At 41.7% G+C, this 21,894-nt stretch overlaps 1 protein-coding gene across 3 annotated transcripts in view; it reads right to left on the bottom strand.

Moving 5' to 3' along the window:
- Nucleotides 1–401: 401 nt before the first annotated feature.
- Nucleotides 402–21,894, bottom strand: part of LOC106982388 (rho-related GTP-binding protein RhoG-like) — a 38,879-nt gene continuing 17,386 nt past the window's right edge. Inside the window, exons 1-3 of one of the 3 annotated variants that reach the window (XM_053202462.1) lie at nucleotides 21,739–21,772; nucleotides 3,245–3,342; nucleotides 402–2,777 (exon numbers count right to left, since the gene is read on the bottom strand). In XM_053202462.1, the coding sequence (XP_053058437.1) occupies nucleotides 2,187–2,777; nucleotides 3,245–3,256 (603 nt within the window). In that variant the 5' untranslated portion in view covers nucleotides 3,257–3,342; nucleotides 21,739–21,772 and the 3' untranslated portion in view covers nucleotides 402–2,186. Of the gene's footprint in view, nucleotides 2,778–3,244; nucleotides 3,343–8,703; nucleotides 9,568–21,738; nucleotides 21,773–21,894 lie in introns of those variants that run through there. The other 2 variants (XM_015080566.3, XM_053202463.1) reach the window with 2 other exon arrangements.

The raw sequence follows: 21,894 nt of genomic DNA, 5'->3' as shown, positions 1-21,894 counted from the left end.
AGAGCAAAACACAGGCACTTCACCCACCACAGAAGGCGGGATGTGATTCTTTTAACTCCATTTCCCAGACTCTCAAAGATCCAATGCTTATTTTGGCAGGGTGAGAGAGTATGTACACAGCGGAGTTCTCAACCACTATCTGCCAGGTGGAGAAGTTATGTTTTCCTTCTATATAAAATGAAGAAGGTCAAAACTACAAGTAGGGAGGATAAGGAGAAGCAGGCCTACCAGGGTAAGGAATCTGACTCCTACTCTCCAGAGCAGGCTGAGCAACTCCAGCAAAATCCCCACAAATGTGACAGCCCCGGGGTCTGGAGATACAACATACTCTCCAACTCTCTTGGAGCAACTACAGGACCTCAAAGGCAACCAAGACTAAACACACACACACACACACACACACACACACACACACACACACACACAGATGCAGATGTACAGAGGAGGGAGGAACAGGAAGAGAGCAAGGTAGCCTTTACGGTAACTCAGAGGACACTGAGGAGTCTGAGGGAATCAAAGAACTCCCTGACAATGACTAGCAGAACATTTTGTTTGTTGGTTGGTTAGTTTTATTTATGGGGTTAACCTTTAGTGGTCTTTTCCTAAAGTGAAAGCTGACAGAAAAACAGGGACTAAGAGACACCTCAGGGACACAGCTTTATGGAGGGATCAACTCCACATCGCCAAGCCCATAGTGCTATCATAATCTGAGCAGATCTGACCATCAAGACCCCACTCCCAAGGCACTATCATGACTAAGTGCCAAACCCATTTCCTGAGGGTGGAAGAGGAACCAACAACAAGTCCATGGTGGATGAATACTCCTCTCAAAGGCATAGGGAGGGAAAGAAACATCAATGGGTCACATGGGTGGCTCAGTCAGTTAAGGTTAAGCAGCCAACCCTTGATTTTGGCTCAGATCATGATCTCAAGGTTCTTGAGTTCCAGATTTGCATCTCTCTCTCTCTCTCTTTCTGTCTTCCCTCCTCCTGCCCCTCCCCCACTTGTGTGTGCTCTAGCTCTCTCTCTCTCTCCCTCTCAAAATAAAACTTTTTTTAAAAAGAGGGAGGGGCACCTGAATGGCTCAGTCAGTTAAGCATCAGACTTCAGATCATGATGCACGTTAGTGGGTTCAAGCCCCACGTCAGGCTCTGTGCTGACAGCTCGGAGCCTGGAGCCTCATCAGATTCTGTGTCTCCCTCTCTCTCTGCTCCTACCCCCCCCCCCCAAAAAAATAAATAAACATTAAAAAAGAGAGAAACCTCAAAAAGAACAGGATCACATTATGCTTTTTCCCCCCGCAGCCTCTGTGAGAATTTCTAGTACCTATTAACTGAGTATCTCTGAAAATGTGTTTCCAGAGATGTTAACAGGTGTTGCATGGGACCAAAACAAAAAAAGTTCAATGAAATAATTTTGGGAAATGTTGCCTACTTATTGAAAGTTATAAATTCCTGCAGTAGAGGAACCTATTCAGCTTTATTTAAATCACGGGTTACCAGAAGGGAGGTGGGTGGGGAGCTGGGTTAAATAGGTGATGGGGGTTAAGGGGTGAACTTGTTGTGATGGGCACCAGGTGTTGTGCAGATGTGTTCAATCACCATATTGTACACCTGAAACTAATATTATACTGTATGGTAACTGGCATTTAAACAAAAACTGAAAAAAAATCACTGGTTCCTGACTTACTTGACCACAGAACCCTTTTAAGGAACATCTATTAGTATCTGACAGAACTTTGAAAAATGCTGCTTAACCATTTTTTGCAAAAATATCTCATCTCAAGAATGGGAAGAACATGCCAATACTGGGAACACCCAGGAATCACATATAAAATGCTTTTCCAAAATTAGCATATTAGAAAGTTTAAGGCAATGATCTGAAAACTGTAGAAACTTGTCCTTCTGTGAGGCACTTGCTCAATGGTAAATATAAGTAGGAAAGCTAAATTTAGAGGTAAAAGTCAGTCTCTCTCTCTCTCCCCAAACTTCCTCCAGAAGATTCAGACCAAACTTCAAAGCAGCCATGTACAAACTAGGCTGTCTTTGTTCCTCCAAAAGCCCAACAACCTGGAGCTTACGGGTTCTAGGAAAAGAGACAAATCACTTGTGCTGGCATTGTTAAATGCTATCAAAGGAATCCCCCTCATTCTCCTTAGGTGCAGTCCCCAAGTAGCACCCTGAAAGCTATAAGAGGACACACTTCTTGGTGTTCTTCTTTGTGGCAGGGTAAAGCACAGCGCGGACAGCTTCTGAAAATACCTCATGGACCCCATCCTGCATCAGGGCTGAACATTCCAGATACTTCACAGCCCCCACCTGCTTAGCCAGGGAAGTGCCTTGCTGAGGAGTTGTGGGCACTAGGCTCTGTTCCTTCAGCTTCTTCACTGTCTCAATGTCATTCCGCAGGTCCCTTTTGGTGCCTACCAGCAGGACAGGTACATTGGGGCAATGATGAGAGACCTCTGGGTGCCACTTATGCCTCACATTGGCATACGACGATGGGTTACCAATAGAAAAACAAATGACAAAGATATTGGTCTGGGGGTAGGACAGCGTTCGCAGTCGGTCATACTCCTCTTGGCCAGCTGTGTCCCACAGGTTCAGGCTGACAATTTGGCCATCCACAGATGTCTGGGCACTGTAGTTGTCAAAGACGGTGGGGATATACTCTTCAGGAAAAGCATTTGTTGTGTAACTGATGAGGAGGCAGGTCTTACCTACAGCCCCATCTCCTACAACCACACATTTGATTGTCTGCATTCTTCCCTTGGAGTCCTAAGTGAAAGAAAGAAAGAAAGAAAGAAAGAAAGAAAGAAAGAAAGAAAGAAAGAAAGAAAGAAAGAAAGAAAGAAAGAAAGAGTGTTCACAGGGGTGCCTGGGTGGCTCAGTCAGTTGAGCGTCCAACTTTGGCTCAGGTCATGATCTCACGGGTTGTGAATTCGAGCCCCATGTCGGGCTTTCTGCTGTCAGCACAGGGCCCATTTCAGATCCTCTGTCTCCCCCTCTCTTTCTGCTCCTCCCCTGCTCATGGTCTGTCTCAAAAATAAATAAATAAAACATTTAAAAGAAGAAGAAGAAAGAGTGTTCACAGATGCTTGGTTAATTTTGGGAGCCTATGCTTTATAAACCTTTCTTTCCCTCTGAGAAATTGAGGAAGTAAGACACCCCCCCACACACTATCCATCCCCTTAACACCACATAAGAGTCAGCTGAGAAAGACTGTATAGGGTAGGGGTTCTTACCGCGGAGTCCATGGACTGCTAGACAATAAGCTTCAGTAGGTCCTAGAAGCCGCCTCTGAAGTATACAATATGATGTGAATGTACGTAAGTGAATTTTTCTGGAAAGAAGATCAAAAACTGTCATCAGATTGTCGAAAAGGGCTGAGCCCGTAAAGATTAAAAACCATTCATATACATAGGTATTTATGTTACATCATTGTCATGACACCTGGATATACTCTATCAAAGGTGCTAAAACATAGTGGGTGCTCAATAAATGGGAACTAATTTTTTAAAAACCATTGATATAGTTTTTGAGTGTCCAACTTCAGCTCAGGTCATGATCTTGTGGCTCATGGGTTTGAGCCCCACATCGGGCTCTGTGCTGACAGCTCAGAGCCTGGAGCCTGTTTCAGATTCTGTGTCTCCCTCTCTCTGCCCCTTCCCCCCCTCAAAAAATAAATAAGCATTAAATTTTTTTTAATAAATAAAAATAAAAAACCATTGATATATAAAGAAGGTTCTAAAGGTTGAAACAAAAGAGACATGGCTCTTTGGGGATGTGGCTATGGACTCAGCAAAGAAACCTCTGTTCCTAACAAACAGTGACACTGTAATACTGGAGAGAAAGGTAGGCCAGTCAGACATAGCCCTCTACAGAAGTCGTTAAGAGTCCAGGCTCTGAAGTCAGACCACCTGGAGTCTAAAACCAGTCCTCTCTTTTCCTAAGCTTTGTAAATTTGGGCATGTTTTTAAATGAAACAATGTACATGTAGTACTCATTAGTGCCTGCCACATAGGGAATACTCATTAGAAGTATTAGAAGCTACCATGACTTCATAATAATTCTTCTACTGTTCTGGGGAAGGCAACATTCTGTAATATGATTACAATGCTAGACAAAGCAGGGATCTCATCCCTTCCTACCCTATCTAAGCAAAACCATAGGTCATAACAGCACCATACTTTCTCATCCATTTCTTCATGAATCAAGCATTTGAGAGTTAATGGTAAGGTACAGATGATCTCCAAGAAGCATGTTTACTATCAATGCCCTACCCTGTCAGTGTCCCCCAAAACACTCCATTTCCTTTTAGCTTCTTAACTACTATACTAATTTCAGACCTGATCCTGATAGCATTAGCTTCGTCAAGTGTCAGAACATGGAGGAATGGGGATAAATTGTCATATGTATTTGATTATGGAAAAAAAATTGAGAATCTGTTAGTTTCTCACCTTCGGAATTTGGGGGAATAGATACATCCCCCATCTTGTTGTCTTATTAACTAAGGTCTACATCAGGCCCATATCATAGATAAAACAAAACACCTTATTTTGGGTCAGAATCAAGAAAAGTTGGCCTTCTGGGGAGCCTGTCTGGCTCAGTTGGAAGAGCATGTGACTCTTGATCTTGGGGCTGTGAGTTCAAGCCCCACGTAGGGCGTAGAGATTACATACATACATAAACTTAAAAAAAAGAAAAGCTGGCCTTCTGAGTGTGCTTCACACAGGCACACTGGAGGCAGCTATCCTCGCACACAGCCAATTCTGACCAGCAAGGCATTCCACCAAGAAGCCTTCACTAGCACAGGTCCCACAGCTAAAAGTTCAGGGTGTAATTCAGCTCCAGTAGGCAACCATCCCAGGGAATCCACTGATCATCAGCTCTTTTCATCTAGGAATCTCTTTGCATCTAGGAATAGACATAAGGATCAAACATACATTTCTTTTTTTTTTTTTAATTTTTATTACATTTCTTTATTTTTGAGAGGCAGACAGAGATAGAGCACAAGTGGGGGAGGGGCAGAGAGAGAGGGAGACACAGAATCCGAAGCAGGCTCCAGGCTCTGAACTGTCAGCACAGAACCCGATGAGGGGCCCAAACTCACGAACCGTGAGATCATGACCTGAGCCGGTCGGACACTCAAGTGACTGAGCCACCCAGGCGCCCCATACATACATTTCAACGGAAACAGGGTAAGGTCACCACCACCTTCTTTGAGAATAGCCTTCCTTGATTTTCCCAGTCTGGATTAATTTCTTCCTCCTCTGAATTCCTATAGCAATTACTGCCTGTACAACTCAGCTTCCCAGCCTGCTATAGGTATCATCCAGTATCTAACATCTCTGTTCAGAGTGACTGCCTTTAGGACAATTGTGCACCTGACGGAGTTGTTGAACCAGAGCAAAACTCTTAGGCACAAAGACCACTTTGCACCCCAAGCTCAGGTCCTCATCTCTGTAAGCAGATGGGCTTTCAAGTCACACTGATGCTTGGGAGCCTAGATGATGAAGTGCAGCTAGAACATCCCAGGTCTGAAACATAACCCAAAACATCCTCACCCACAGCAAACTTGCAATGAAAGGGAGTGCCCAGGAAAAGTCCCAGGTGTTTTGGGGGTGCTACTTTGTACAATTAATAGACTAATTTCTTCAGCCTGCATGTTCATTACATATTTTATTTATTTTTTTAATGTTTATTTGTTTTTTGAGAGAGAGAGAGAGAGACAGACTGAGAGCAGAGGAGGGGCAGAGAGAGAGAGGGAGACACAAAATCTGAAGCAGGCGCCAGGCTCTGAGCTGTCAGCACAGAGCCCGACGCAGGGCTCAAATTCACAAACCGTGAGATCATGACCTGAGCCGAAGCTGGACGCTCAACTGACTGAGCCACCCAGGCACCCTTCATTATACATTTTATTTATTTATGTGTATGTTTGGAATTATCCATGGTTAAAAAGTTTAAAAATAATATTAAAGGGGCGCCCTGGGTGGCTCAGTCGGTTAAGCATCTGACATTGGCTCAGGTCATGATCTCGCGGTTCGTGAGTTCAAGCCCCACATCGGGTGAGCTTGAGCCATGCTTTGAGCTCTGCACTGACAGTGTGGAACCTGCATGGGATCCTCTCTCTCTCCCTCTCTCTCTGCCCCTCGCTCACTTGCACCCTCTCTCTCTCAAAAATAATAAATAAATAATAAAAATTAGAAAATAATACAAAAAATATATCTAAAAAGCTGAAAACAGGATCTCAAAGAGATATTTGCACACCAGTGTTCATTGCATCATTACTCACAAGAGCCAAGAGGTGGAAGCAACCTAATGTCCATCGATGGATGAACACATAAAGAAAAAAATGTGATCAGGGCATCTGGGTGGCTCAGTCAGTTAAGCATCAGACTTCGGCTCAGGTCACAATCTCATAGTTTGTGAGTTTGAGCCCCATGTTGGGCTCTGTGCTGACAGCGTGGAGCCTGGAGCCTGCTTGGGCTTCTGTGTTTCTCTCTCTCTCTCTCTCTCTCTCTCTCTGCCCCTCCCCCACTACCTCTGTGTCTCTCTTTCTCTCTCTCTCAAAAATGAATAAACTTCAAAAGATGTGATATATATATGAATATTATTCAGCCCTAAAAAGAAGGAAATCTTCATACATTACAACATGGATGAAACTTGAGGATATATGCTGAGTGAAATCAGTTGCAAACAGCCATATAATGCGTGATTCCACTTACATGAGGTATCTAGAGTAGTCAAATACATAAAAACAGAAAGCAGAATGGTAGGTGCCAAGGCTGGGGGAGGAGAAATGGGGAGTTGTTTAATGGATATGAAGTTTCAGTTTTGCAAGATGAAAAATCTAGAGATCTGGGGCACATGGGTGGCTCAGTTGGTTAAGCGTCTGACCTCAGCTCAGGTCATGATCTCGTGGTTTGTGAGTTTGAGCCCTGCATAGGGCTCTGTGCTGACAGTGTGGAATCCACATAGAATCCTCTGTCCCCCTCTCTTTCTGCCACTCCCCCACTTGTGCTCTCTGTCTCTCTCAAAATAAATAAATACACTTTAAAATGTTTAAATGTTTATTTATTTTTGAGAGACAGAGAGAGAGAGAGTGAGCAGGGGAAGGGCAGAGAGAGAGGGAGACACAGAATCTGACGCAGGCTCCAGGCTCTGCGCTGTCAGCACAGAGCCCGATGCGGGGCTCGAACTCAGAAACCGTGAGATCACAAACCATGAGATCACGATCTGAGCTGAAGTCGGACGCTTAACCAACCAAGCCACTCAGGCGCCCCTAAATAAACTTTTTTAAAAAAGAAAAATTCTAGAGATCTATTGCACAACAATATGAATACAGTTAACACTACTGTACTGTACATTTAAAAATGGTTTAAATTACTAAAAATAAAAATATTCTTCAAGGTTTTGGAGCTCTGGTAGAAGCCTAGAAGTTACAAGAGAAAGGCAAATGAGACAAGTTTGTCTACCTCAGCTTTGGGATCTAGCACAATGCTGTGCTGTTAAGAGTCACCTTCAGCTTTCCCCTCCTCACCACCACCACTATCTACACACACTCTCCCAGGTACTACTATGGGCAGCACACTACTAGAAGGGACTCAAAAAAGAGTAAAAAGAAAGAATGCTAGAGGTTACAATCTTGTGGTCAAGACAAAACTTCTGTGAAAAGGCAAATAATAATACAAAGTAATTCATGGCTCAGAGGGAAAAAAAAAGTTGCTATGGGGAAGCAAAGGGAATCTAAAACTTGAGAGCTTATTATAGGCATTGTGCCAAATACTTTCACATTATCTTCTTTAAGCCTCTCAGTAGCATTGTGAAGTAGACATCAGAGCAGCTCAGAGATCTTTAGGTATGCCTCTAGGATCAGAAATTGGGAGAGGTGCGGCGCTGCAGAAATCAGCACCCCCAGAAAGTTCCCTTCTGAGTTAGTCATTCGCGGTTAACTGGAATTACAGTTTCTTCTAAATCTTCCAATGTCCTCTGACAAGGCATACTTCTTCACATGTATAGTCTGCGTAGGAGTCCATTTTCTCCCAGGTTGAAACACAATGTAAAAGACCCAATTGCAGCGGAGACCAGAATGCAGCTAAAAGCATTAGTAATTCTAGCACATTCTCCTCCAAGTCTCACCCTTTCCGTAAGTCTAAGTCTAATGTACTTGAAATCACTCTGTAACTTTCTGAAACGAAATCAATTCAGCAGAAGACCCTCCCCCCATTTTTATTTACCACACTTTGCAACTTAGTTATCTAGTAAATCCGGGAAGCCTTTTCACATTGAAGACAGACTTCTCTGGTTCAAGTCCAGTCGAAGAAGGCTTTAGGACTGGGGGCCGAAGGAAGCCATGTGAGCACTCCTCAACCCAGAGGCAGTGGTAGTGACCCATCAATACCACACGAGCCCGCTCAGCACTTCCCTCACATCCTTCTTCACCAAGGCTAACTGAATCCAGGACTTCATATGAACTGGTGAGCCCGGGACAGAGAGGTGCCCCACAAACAGGATTCACAAACAGGAAGAGCTGGCTCAGTCTCCTCCATAACATACATACACCTCATCCCACCCTCAAATGCCTTCCATCCAGGGAATGGCTCACAGACTAAGGCAACCAACCGTCCGGGGATGGGGAGACTCAAGAAGAGGGCGGCGAGGGGTACCGCCCGGTGGGGGGGAGGGTCTCCAAAAAGATTACCTGGCAAAACGATCGTCCTCCCCGCGTCGCTCACCGATGCGGGCAGAGCCTCCAGGGCAATTCTCGCCCGGGGTGGGCAGGCTCGGCGGGCTCAGCGCCACATCCGGGCAGCTACCGAGTCCCACCCCGTCGTCACACGCAGTCTCGGCACGGTGCCCCGACACCTCCTGGGAAGTGGAGTCCTAGGGCCAACCTCACTGTCTGCCAGTCACAGGCTTCTAAACTACACCCTGGGGGTGATCGAGGATTACTTAGCTCCGGACCCCAGGTGCGGACCCCAAAAGGAGTTACTCGGTTCAGAAGTCCCCAAGGCTCATCTTTCCCTTGGCAAGTGAGGCCACCCCCTCCTCCGCAGGCCCCCTTTTCCTCCTCAAGACGAATATTAACATAAGGAGGCGCTCGGGAAACTGACGTAGTAGGAGAAACAGAGGCGATAAAAGAAAACGAGGGGCGTGTGGGTGGCTCTGGGAGTGGGGGGTGCCTGGGTGGCTCAGTCCGTTAAGCCACCGGCTTCGCTAAGGTCATGATCTCCGGGGTTGTGAGTTACAGCCTGGGGGCAGGCTCTGTGCTGACAGCTGGGAGCCTGGAGCCTACTTCAGATTCTGTGTCTCCCTCTCTGTCTCTCTCTTTCTCAAGAATAAATAGACATTTGGGGACATCTGTGTGGCTCAGTCGGTTGAGCATCTGACTTTGGCTCAGGTCATGATCTCATGGTTCACGGGTTCAAGCCCCATGTCGTGCTCTGTGCTCACAGCTCAGAGCCTGGAGACTGCTTTGCGGATTCTGTGTCTGCCTCTCTCTCTGTCCCGCCCCTGCTCGTGCTCTGTCTCTCTCCCTCTCTCAAAAATAAATAAAACATTTTAAAAAAAGAATAAATAAGAGACTCTTAAATACAAAGAACAAACTGAGGGTGGAGTGGGGGAAGAGGGAAAATGGGTGATGGGCATTGAAGAGGGCACTTGTTGGAATGAGCACTGGGTGTTGCATGTAAGTCAATTTGACAATAAATCATAATAAATAAATAAATAAATAAATAAATAAATGCCTGTCAGGAAAAAAAAAGAATAAATATTTTTAAAAAGATGGGGCGCCTGGGTGGCTCAGTCGGTTGGGCGGCCAACTTTGGCTCAGGTTATAATCTTGTGGTCTGTGAGTTTGAGTCCCGTATTAGGCTCTGTGCTGACAGCTTGGAGCCTGGAGCCTGCTTCAAATTCTGTATCTCCCTCTCTCTCTGCCCCTTCCCCATTCTCACTCTGTCTCTCTCTGTCTTTCAAAAATGAATAAATGTTTAAAAAAAATTATAAAAAGAAAATGAGCTAGTGAATGAATTAGGGTTACTGTCACTATGTATTAATTTGCATTTTCTAGAGTTTTCTGTAAATGGAATCATATAGTATGCACTCTTTTTTTTAGCAACTTTGTTGAGATCTAAATTCACATACTGCACAATTCACTAATTTTAATCCTGCAATTACAGGGGCACCTGGCTGGCTCAGTCAGTAGACCATGTGACTCCTGATCTCAGAGTCCTAAGTTCAAGCCCTAGGTTGAGTGTAGAGACTACTTAAAAATAAAAAATCTTTGGGGCGCCTGGGTGGCTCAGTCGGTTAAGCTCCATCTTCGGCTCAGGTCGTGATCTCGCGGTTGATGAGTTTGGGCCCCGTGTCGGGTCTGTGCTGACAGCTCAGAGTCTGGAGCCTGCTTCGGGTTCTGTGTCTCCCTCTCATTCTCTCTCTCTCTGTCTCTCTGTGCCCCTCCCCCACTCATGCTCCGTCTCTCAAAAATAAAGACTGAAAAAAAATAATAAATCTTTTTAAAAATTGTACAATTCAATACAGTTTTTGTATATTACATTATTTTTTAAGTTACTTTGTTTTTATTTCATTTTATTTATTTTTATTTTTTTAATGTTTATTCCTTTTTGAGAGAGAGAGGGAGAGAAGAGCGAGCAAGTGCAAGCAGGGGAGGGGCAGAGAGAGAGAGAGACACAGAATCCGAAGCAGGTGCCAGGCTCCTAGCTGTCAGCACAGAGCCCAACACGGGGCTCGAACCCATAAGCAGTGAGATCATGACCTGAGCCGAAGTCTGATGCTCAACCGACTGAGCCACACAGGCGCCCCTTAAGTTTCTTTATTTACTCTGAGAGAGAGAGCGAGAGAGCACAGGAGAGGGGCAGAGAGACAGAATTCCAAGCAGGCTCTATCTCACCAACTGTGAGATCATGACCTCAGTTGAAATCTGGAGTCAGACGCTTAATGACTAAGCCACCCAGGTGCCCCACATTATTCATTTTTTAAATTGTGGTAAATATGTATAACAAAATTTGCCCTTTTAACCATTTTCAAGTGTACAATTCAGTGCCATTAAGTATATTCACAATGTTGTGCAAAATCATCACTACTGATATGTCCAAAACGTTTTTTATCGCCCCAAATAGTAACTCTGTATCCATTAAGCAATAACACCTTATTCCCTCATGCCCCCAGCCTCTGGAAACCAAATGTCTGTCTCCATGAATTTGACCTTTCTAGCTACTGTTCATCTTTTGATGGACATTTTGGTTGTTTACAATTTTTGACTATTATAAATAATGCTGCTATGAATATTGCCTTACAAGAATATGGTTTTGTTGATTTTCTCTATTGTTTTGTTTTCTATTTCACTGATTTCCACTTTGATCTCCATTAATTATGTTACTATGAGTTTTATTTGCTCTTCTTTTTACTGAAGTGAAAGCTGAAGTCATTGTTTTGAGACATTTCTTCTGTTCTAATACAGGTTTTTAGTACACAAAAATTACCCCCTAAATACTGCATTAGCAAAATACCATAAATTATACAGTGTGGTTTTTTAAATATTTATTGAGTTCAAAATATTTTCTATTTTCTCTTTTGATTTCTTCTTTGACCCATGGGATATCGAGAAGTGGATTGTTTCATTTTCAAATATTGAGGAATTCCCAGAGATCTTTTGGTTGTTGATGTGTAATTTAATTCCATTGTTTTTAGAGAACATATTTTGTATGTCTTGACCCTTTTGAATTCATTGAGTCTTTTTTGTGGCCTAGAACATGGTCTATTCTGGTAAATACTCCATGTGCACTTGAAAAGAATGTGTATTTTGATATTAATGGATGGAGTGTTCTAAAAATGTCAATTGGGTCAATGAGGTTGATAGTGTTGTTCACTTCTACTATATCTTTGCTGATTTTATGCTTACTTTTTCTATCAATTATTGAGAGAAAGCTGTTGAAATGTCTGAATATTCTGACTAGAATTGTGGATTTGTCTATTTTTCCTTGCAGTTTATCTGTTTTTGATTCACGTATTTTGAAGCTCTTATATCAAGTGTATATGTATCTAGAAATGTTCTTTTCATTTATTGACCCCTTTACATTATGAGATTACCTTCTTTTTTTAATGTTTATTTATTTTTGACAGAGACACAGAGCATGAGTGGGGGAGGGGCAGAGAGAGAGAGAAAGACACAGAATCTGAAGAGGCTCCAGGCTCTGAGCTGTCAGCAGAGCCTGACGCGGGGCCCAAACTCACAAGCCGTGAGGGGCTCAAACTCATAAGCCATGAGATCATGACCTGAGCCGAAGTCAGATGCTCAACCAACTGAGCCACCCAGGCGCCCCTACCTTCTTTATTCCTGGTATCTTTGCTCTGAAATCTACTTTCTTCCATACTAATATAGCACCCCCCCCCCCAGCTTTCTTTTGAGCAGGGTTATCATGGCACATCTCTTTTACATACTTTTACTTTTAACCTATTTGTGTCTCTGTATTTAAAGAGCATTCCTTATAGGCAGCATATGGTTGGGTCTTGCTTTTTTTTTTACCCAGCTTTACCATCTCTACTCTGTAACTGGGGTGTTTAGACCAATCTACATTAAAAGAAAAAATTTTTAAATGCTTATTCATGTTTTGAGAGAGAGAGAGAGAGACAATCATGAGTGGGGGAGGGGCATAGAGAAAGGGAGACACAGAATCTGAAGCAGGCTCCAGGCTCTGAGCTGTCAGCACAGAGCCAGACGCAGGGCTCGAACTCATGAACCATGAGATCATGACCCAGCCAAAGTCAGATGCTTAACCAACTGAGCCACCCAGGCACCCTTAGGCCAATCTACATTTAATGTAATTGTTAATATGGTTAAGGGTTTTTTTTTATGTTAATGTATTTAAGAGAGAGCATAGAGGAAGGGCAGAGAGAGAGAATCCCAAGCAGGCTTTGTGCTCAGTGCAGAGACCAATGCGGGGTTTGGTCCCACGACCATGAGATCATGACCTGAGTCAAAATCGAGAGTCAGACACAACCCACTGAGACATCCAAGCACCCCAATATGGCTAAGTTTGAGTCTGTCATCTTGCTTTTGTTTTCCCTTTGTCCCATCTCTTCTTTGTTCTCTTTTTCCTCTTTTTTCTACCTTCTTTTGGATTGATCAATATTATTTTAATTCCATTTTATCTCCTTATTGGTTTATTAGCTTTACATCTTTGTTTTATTATTCTAGTCGTTGCTTATAGGTTTATTATGTACAACCATAACTTAACAGTCTACCTTCAAGTGTTATTATACCACTTCATGAAGTTATAAACTTATGTTAATGTACTTCAATTTCTGTCTTCCTGGACTTTACATTATTGTTATGCATTTTACTTGTACCCCACAATACACTGTTATTATTTTTGTTTAAACAGTTAATTTTTAATAGACTTTTTTTTAAGTAAACTTTACCCCCAGCATGGGACATGAACTCATGACTCTGAGATCAAGAGTCACATGCTCTACAGACTGAGCCAGCCAGGCACCCCAGTAGACTTCACTTCTTACATCAGTTTTAGGTTCACAGCAAAACTGAGCAGAAAGTACAGAGAATTTCCATATACCCCCTGCCTCCAAAAGAGTCATAGCCTACCCCACTATCTCAACATCCCACACCACCAGAGTGGCATATTTGTTACAGTTGATGAACCTACATTCATACATTATTACTACCCAAAGTCCATAATTTAGAGTTCATTCTTGGTGTTGTATATTCTATGAGTTTTGACAAATGTATGATGACATATATCCACTATTATAACAGCATACAGAATAGTTTTCCTCTTCTAAAAATCCTCTGTGGTCTGCCTATTCATTCCCTTCTTCCCCCAATCCCTGGCAACCACTGATCTCTTTACTCTCTCCATAGTTTTGCCTTTTCCAGAATGTCATACAGTTGGAATCACAAAATATGTAGACTTTTCAGATTGGCTTTCTCACTTAGTAATGTGCTTTTGAGGTTCTTCCATGTCTTTTCATGGACTGATGGCTTGTCTGGATTTACCACGGTTTATTTATCTGTTCACCTTCTGAAGGACATCTTGGTTGCTTCCAGGATTCAGCAATTATGAAGAAAGCACTATAAACATCTAAGTACAGGTTTTTGTGTGGTCATAAGTTTTGTTCATTTGGGCAAATTGAGTGTGATTGCTGGCCCAAATGGGCAATTATCTTTTTTTTTAATTTTTTAAATCTTTATTTATTTTTGAGAGAGAGAGAGACAGAGCACGAGCAGGGGAGAGGCAGAGAGAGAGGGAGACACAGAATCCGAAGCAGGCTCCAGGCTCCAAGCTGTCAACAGAGCCCAATACAGGGCTCGAACTCATGAACTGTGAGATCATGACCTGAGCCGAAGTTGGATGCTCAACCGACTGAGCCACCCAGGCACCCCGGGCAATTATCTTTTTAAAACATCTTTATTGAGGGGCGCCTGGGTGGCTCAGTCGGTTGGGCGTCCGACTTCAGCTCAGGTCACGATCTCTCGGTCCGTGAGTTCGAGCCCTGCATCGGGCTCTGGGCTGATGGCTCAGAGCCTGGAGCCTGCTTCCGATTCTGTGTCTCCCTCTCTCTCTGCCCCTCCCCCGTTCATGCTCTGTCTCTCTGTCTCAAAAATAAATAAACGTTAAAAAAAAAATTAAAAAAAATCTTTATTGAAATAAAAATTTACATACAATTAATTCACTCATTTTAAATGTACAATTAATGACTGTCAGTATATTTACAATGTTGTGCTATCATCACAATATGATTTTAGAACATGTTCATCACCCCAACAAGATTCCTCTTGCCCAGTTGCAGTCACTCCCTGTTCCCAGTACTGGGCAACCACTAATCTACTTATTGTCTCTACAAAGGTGTCTTTCCTGAGTATTGCCCATAAATGGGATCACACAATATATCATCTTTTTGTATCTGATTTTTTTCATTTAGCATGTTTTTGAGTTTCACCCACATTGTAGCACATATCAGTACTTCATTCCTTTTTATTGCCACCTTACATTTTTAATCAAATTTACAGAGATATAGTTTATATGCCATAAGCTCATTTTAAGTTTACAGCTTGATAACTTAAAAAAAATTTTTTTTTAAGTTTTTATTTATTTAAGGGGCACCTGGGTGGCTTAGTCAGTTAAACGTCCAACTTCAGCTCAGGTAATAATCTCATGGTTCTTGAGTTCAAGGCCTGCATTGGGCTCTCTGCTGACAGTGCAGACCCTGCTTGGGATTCTCTTTCTCTGCCCCTCCCCTACTCTCACTTGCTTTCTCTCTCTCAAAATAAATAAATAAATAAACAAACAAACAAACAAACAAACTTAAAAAAAAAGTTTTTATTGAGACGCCTGGGTGGCTCAGTTGGTTAAGCATCAGACTGTGGCTCAGGCCATGATCTCACAGTTCATGGGTTCGAGCCCTGCGTCGGGCTCTGTGCTGACACCTCAGAGCCTGAAGCCTGCTTCAGATTCTGTGTCTGCCTCTCTCTGCCCCTCCCCCACTCATGCCATGTCTCTCTCCATCTGTCAAAAATGAATAAACGTTAAAAATTTTTTTAAAAAATACCAGCCAGATGTCACAAAAGATGGCAGAGCAGGACGCTCTAAGAATCCATCCATCCTCCTAAACAATTATTGAATTGGCAGGAACTGTCAATTGTAACAATTTGGAACTATACTTGCAGAGTCCAGGGGAGAGCTTGATAAAGAGGCTTATCAATTTTGGTAAATTTCTTCAAACATTGGCCTTTTACCCAGTAGTTTTCATCCCCCAGCACTAAGGCAGGTAGGTAAGGGAACAGTTCCTAGTGCAGCCTCCTGAAGCTTGAGTGGGCAATAAAGACATTGTCCTTCAACTATCAGGATCATGTGGTTTGATTGCTGATTGATGTTTTTGATAGCTGAGAGACTGGCACAGAGGCTGACCATTGTTTCAAACCACATGGACTGAAGCAGATTACAGGGGGTTTAAAGAAGCAGTACTTGAGGGGCGCCTGGGTAGCTCAGTCGGCTAGGCGCCTGACTTCAGCTCAGGTCATGATCTTGTGGTCCGTGAGTTTGAGCCCCGTGTCAGGCTCTGTGCTGACTGCTCGGAGCCTGGAGCCTGTTTCAGATTCTGTGTCTCCCTCTCTCTCTGTCCCTCTCCTGTTCATGCTCTGTCTCAAAAATAAATAAATGTTAAAAAAAATTAAAAAAGAAAAAAGAAACAGTACTTGGGTTTTTTGGTCTTTTGCTTGTTTCCCCACTCTGGGGACAGAGACATTTAAGGAAATCTTTGTCAGGTAACTGGCTGACCACAGAGATAACTGAACAGAAACTTCAGTGACCATGTACAACAAATAAAGTACACACTTTACTATTCAAAATGTCCAGTTCTCAAAAAAATTTACAAAATATACAAATAAATATGAAAGTATGGCCAAGTCACAGGGAAAAGGATTTGAAAGAGGAAGCCCAGACAGTGGAATTACTAGTCAAAGATTTTAAATCAACTGTCTTAAATATGTTCAATAAGCTCAAAGAAACCATGGATAAGAATTAAGTGAAATCAGGTAAACAATGTATGTAAAAAATGAGGGTATCAATAAAAGAGAAATTACAAAAAAAAATCAAACTGAAATTCTGGAACTGAAAAGTACAATAACTGAAATGAAAAAACTCACTAGGGGTCAACAGAAGATGTGAGAAGGCAAAAGAGATCAACAGACTTTAAGATGAGACCACTGGGGTGGAGGATGAGACCACTGGAGGGAGGGGAAATGAGACCATGATTTCTTTGAAATCATTCATTCCAAGGAAAAAGAAAAAAAGGATGATGAAAAATGAACAGAGCCTCAGTTGGTTAAGCATCTGACTCTTGATTTTGGCTCAAGTCATGATCTCATGGTTCATGAGACCAAGCCCCACGTCAAAGCCCCACATTGGGCTCTGCACTGACAGTGTAGAGCCAGCTTGGGATTCTCTCCCTCCCTCTCTGCCCCTCCCTGACACTCACGTGTACTCTTCTCTCCCTCCCTCTCTCTTGCCTTCTCTCTCAAATAAATAAAACATTTAAAAAAAATGAATAGAGCCTGAGGGACCTGTAAGACATCATCAAATGTACCATGGTACACATACTCCACATAGAAGTCCTGGAAGGAAAAAAGAGAGAGAAAGCAGAAAAAAATTTTTAAAAAATAATAGCCAATAATGTCCCAAATTTGAGTAAATACATGAATATATATGCCCAAGAAGCTCAATGAAATCCACATAGGACAAATTCAAAGTTCTATATCAAGATATATTATTAAGTTATTGAAACCCAAAGACAGAATTTTTAAAGCAACAAGGGAGGGGCACCTGGCTGGCTGTCCATTAATCATCCGACTCTTGATATTGGCTCTGGTCATGATCTTGTGGTAATGAGATCAAGCCCTGCATTGGGCTCCATGCTAAGCATGCTGAGCATGGAGCCTGTTTGGGATTCTCTCTCTCCCTCTCTCTCTGCCCCTCCCCTGCTCACACCCTTTTTCTTAAAATGAGTAAATAAACTTAAAAAAAATAAATAAAAAGAAAGGAAAAAGTAAAATTATCCCTGTTCACAGATGGCATGAGCTTATATGTAGAAAACTCTACACACACACACACACACACACACACACACACACACACACACACACAACTGTTACAGCTAATAAACAAATTCAGCAAAGTTGTAGTCTACAAAATCAATACACAAAAATCAGCTGCAATTACATACACTATCAATGAAAACCACAAAACACTGCTGAACTAAATTAAAGAAGACATAAAAGAATAGAAAGACATCTTGAGTTCATGGATTGAAAGACTTGGTATTGTTATAAAAATATTCCCCAATGTGACCTACAAATTCAATATAAATGTAATCCAAATTAAAATCCCAATGTATTTTTTTCTTGAAGAAATAGAAAAATCCATCCAAAAATTCATGTGGAATCTGAAGGGACCCTGAATAACCAAAACCATCTTGAAAAAGAACAAAGTTAGGGGCGCCTTGGTGGCTCAGTTGGTTTAAGCCTCCAATTCTCGCTTTTGACTCAGGTCATGATCCCATGATCCGTGGGACTGAGCCCCACGTCGGGCTCTGTGCTGACAACGCAGAGCCTACTTGGGGTTCTCTCTCTCTCACTCTCTATCTGCACCTTCCCTGCTTGCATGCGCTCTCTCTCTTGAAATAAATAAATAAACTTAAAAAAGAAAAAGAAAAAGAACAAAATTACAGGACTGACGCTTCCACATTTCAAAACTACAAGCTGCTACAAAGCTACAGTAATCAAAACAGTGTGGTACTGGCATAAGGATAAACATATAGACCAATGGAATACAGAGCCCAGAAAAAAATCCTCAAATATATAGTCTACTGATTTTCAATAAGATGTCAGAAAATTCAATGGGAGGGTAGCCTGGGTGGCTCAGTCAGTTAAGCTTCCGACTTTGGTTCAGGTCATGATCTCACAGTCCATGAGTTCAAGCCCTGCATTGGGCTCTGTGCTGGCAGCTCAGAGCCTGGAACCTGCTTCTGATTCTGTGTCGTCTCCTCTCTCTGCCCCTCCCCCACCTGTCCTCTGTCTGTCTCAAAAATAAACAAACATTAAAAAACAAAAAAGAAGATTCAATGGGAAATTGACAGTCTTTTCAACAAAAGCACAGACAACAAAAGAAAAAATAGATAAATTGGAATTTATATAAAAATTAAAATAGGGGTGCCTGGGTGGCTCAGTCAGTTAAGCGTCCGACTTCGGCTCAGGTCATGATCTCACGGTCCGTGAGTTCGAGCCCCGCGTCAGGCTCTGTACTGACAGCTCGGAGCCTGGAGCCTGTTTCAGATTCTGTGTCTCCCTCTCTCTCTGCTCCTCCCCTGTTCTTGCTCTGTCTCTCTCTGTCTCAAAAATAAATAAACGTTAAAAAAATTAAAAAAAATTAAAGTATTGTGTGTATCAAAAGATATCAAGAAAGTGAAAAGATGGGGTGCCTGGCTGGCTCAGTCAGTAGAGCATGCAACTCTTGATCTCAGGGTTGTGAGTTTAAGCCCCACACTGGGTGTTGAGCTTACTTAAAAAAAAAAGTGAAGGGGTTACTGGGTGGTTCAGTCAGTTGAGCATCCGACTTTGGCTCAGGTCATGATCTCTTGGTTCATAGGTTCAAGCCCAGTGTCAGGCTCTATGCCCTGAGCCTGCTTCGGATTCTGTGTCTCCTTCTCTCTGTCCCCCCTCTGCTTGTGCTCTGTCTCTCAAAAATAATAAACGTTAATAAAAATTAAAAAAATAAAGTTAAAAGACAACATATAGAATGGGAGAAAATATTTGCAAATCATTTATCTGATAAGAGATTAACATCTAGAAAATAGAACTCCTACAAGTCAACAAGAAAACAAACAACCCAGTTCAAGAATGGGCAAATGACTTGAATAGATAGGTCTTCAAAGAAGACATAGCCAAACAGCCAATAATCACATGAAAAGATGCTTAATTCAGTAGTCATTAGGGAAATGAAAAACAAAATCACAGTGAGATAAAACTTCAAACTCATTAGGATGGCTATGACTTAGAAAATGGAAAATAACAAGTGTTGGTGAGAATGTGAAGCAATTGGAACCCTAGTCAATTAATTTATGTCAAAGGAGGCAAGAATACACAATGGTGAAAAGACAGTTTCTTCAGTAAATGGTGCTCAGAAAATTGGGCAGCCATAGCCAAAGAATGAAACTGGACCACCATCTTACACATTATACAAAAATTAATTCAAAATGGATTAAAGATTTGAAGGTAAGACCTGAAACCATAAAACTCCTGGAGAAAACACAGGTAATAACCTCCCTGATATCAGTACTGGTATTGATTTTTTGAATCTGACACCCAAAACCAAGGCAACAAAAGCATAAATCAAAAAGTGGGACTACATCAAACTAAAAAGCTTTCACACAGCAAAGGAAATCATTACCAAAAAGAAAAGGCAATCTACTGAATAGGAGAAAATAACTGCAAATCATATATCTGATAAGGGGCTAATATTCAAAATATACAAAGAACTCATACAACTCAGTAGCAAAAAAAGAAAAAAAAGAATCTGATTTAAAAATGGGCAGGGGTGCCTGGATGGCTCAGTTGGTTAAGCAATCGACTTCAGCTTGGGTCATGATCTCACAGTTCATGGGTTCAAGCCCTGCATCAGGTTCTGTGCTGACAGCTCTGAGCCTGGAGCCTGCTTTGGATTCTGTGTCTCTGCCCCTCCCCTGCTCACACTCCGTCTCTGTCTCTCAAAAATGAGTAAACATTAAAAAAAACTTTAATGGGCAGAAAATCTGAATTAGACATTTTTCCAAAGAAGACATATAGATGGCCAAATTGTACATGAAAAGTTGCTCAATATCATTAATCATCAGGGAAATGTAAATCAAAACCACAATATCACCTCACACTTGTTAAGATGGCTGCTATCAAAAAGACAAGAAATAAAAAGTGTTGTGAGGATGTGGAGAAAAGGGAACCCTTGTACACTGTTTGTGGGAATGTTAATTAGTGCAACCATTACGGAAAGCAGCCAGGAGTTTCCTTAAAAAGTTAAAAATAGAACTACCATATGATTGAGCAATTCCTTTTCTGGATATTTAATTTTCTTTTTATTTTTGTAAGTAAACTCTACTCCCAACGTGGTGCTTGAACTCATGACCTCGAGTTCAAGAGTCACATGAGTTCTACCAAGTAAGCCAGCCAGGCACCCCTCTTCTGGGCATTTATCCAAAAGAAATGAAAACACTACTCAAAAAGATATATGCAACCCCTTGTTAATTGCAACATTATTTTCAATAGCCAAGGTATAGAAACAATCTAAGTGTCTTCCAATGGATGAAAGGATACAAAATTGTGGTGTACACACACACACACACACACACACACACACACACACTCTGAATGGAGTATTATTCAGCCACAAAAAAGAATGAAATCTTGCCATTTGTGACAACAAATGTGACAACAAAATAGATGGATCTCAAGGGCATTATGCTAAGTGAAATAAATCAGATAAAGAAAGACAAATACTCTATGATCTCTCTTATATGTGGACTCTAAAAAAAAATAAAAAGCCAAAACCAACCTCATAGTTACAGAATACAGAATGGTAGTTACAAGAGGCACAGTGTGGGGGGGTGGGAGAAATGGGTGAACTGTTTGTGTGTGTATGTGTGTTTAAATTGGATAAAAATTTTAAAAAATAACTGGAAACATCATGTATTGCTGATGGAAATGTAAAATGTTTATAGCCACTGTGGAAATTGGTTTGGTGATTTCTCAGAAAGTTAAAAAAAAAAGTTACACATAGGATTACCATATGATCCAACACTCCTACATATATACCCAAAGAAATTGAAAGCAGAGACTCAAACAAATACTGGTTCATCAATGTTCACTGCATACTTGTACAGCAACGTTCGCAAATAGGCAAAAGGTAGAGATGATCCAAGTGTCTATTAACAGATGAATGCATAAATAAAATATTGTATATGCATGCAATAAAATATTATTCAGCTATAAACAGGAATACAATTCTGATACATGCTATAATAAATACAAACCTTGAAAACATGATGCTAAGGCACAATAGTTCAGGCACAAAAGTTCAAATATTGTACAATTCCACTCATATAAGGTACTTGGAATAGGCAAATTCATAGAGACAGAAAGTAGAATAGAGCTTACCAGGGGCTGTTGGGAATGGACAATGAAGAATTATTGTTTAATGGGTAGAGTTTCTCTTAGGGATGATGAGCAAGTTCTGGAAATAAATAGTGGTGATGGGTTATAAAACATTGTGAATGTACTTAATGCCACTGAATTGTACACTTTAAAATGGTA

Source organism: Acinonyx jubatus, chromosome X (genome assembly GCF_027475565.1).
Source record: "Acinonyx jubatus isolate Ajub_Pintada_27869175 chromosome X, VMU_Ajub_asm_v1.0, whole genome shotgun sequence".
NCBI lineage: Eukaryota > Metazoa > Chordata > Mammalia > Carnivora > Felidae > Acinonyx > Acinonyx jubatus.
The sequence above is the reverse complement of the archived record's forward strand: the minus strand, read 5'-3'. Positions and strand labels throughout refer to the sequence as shown.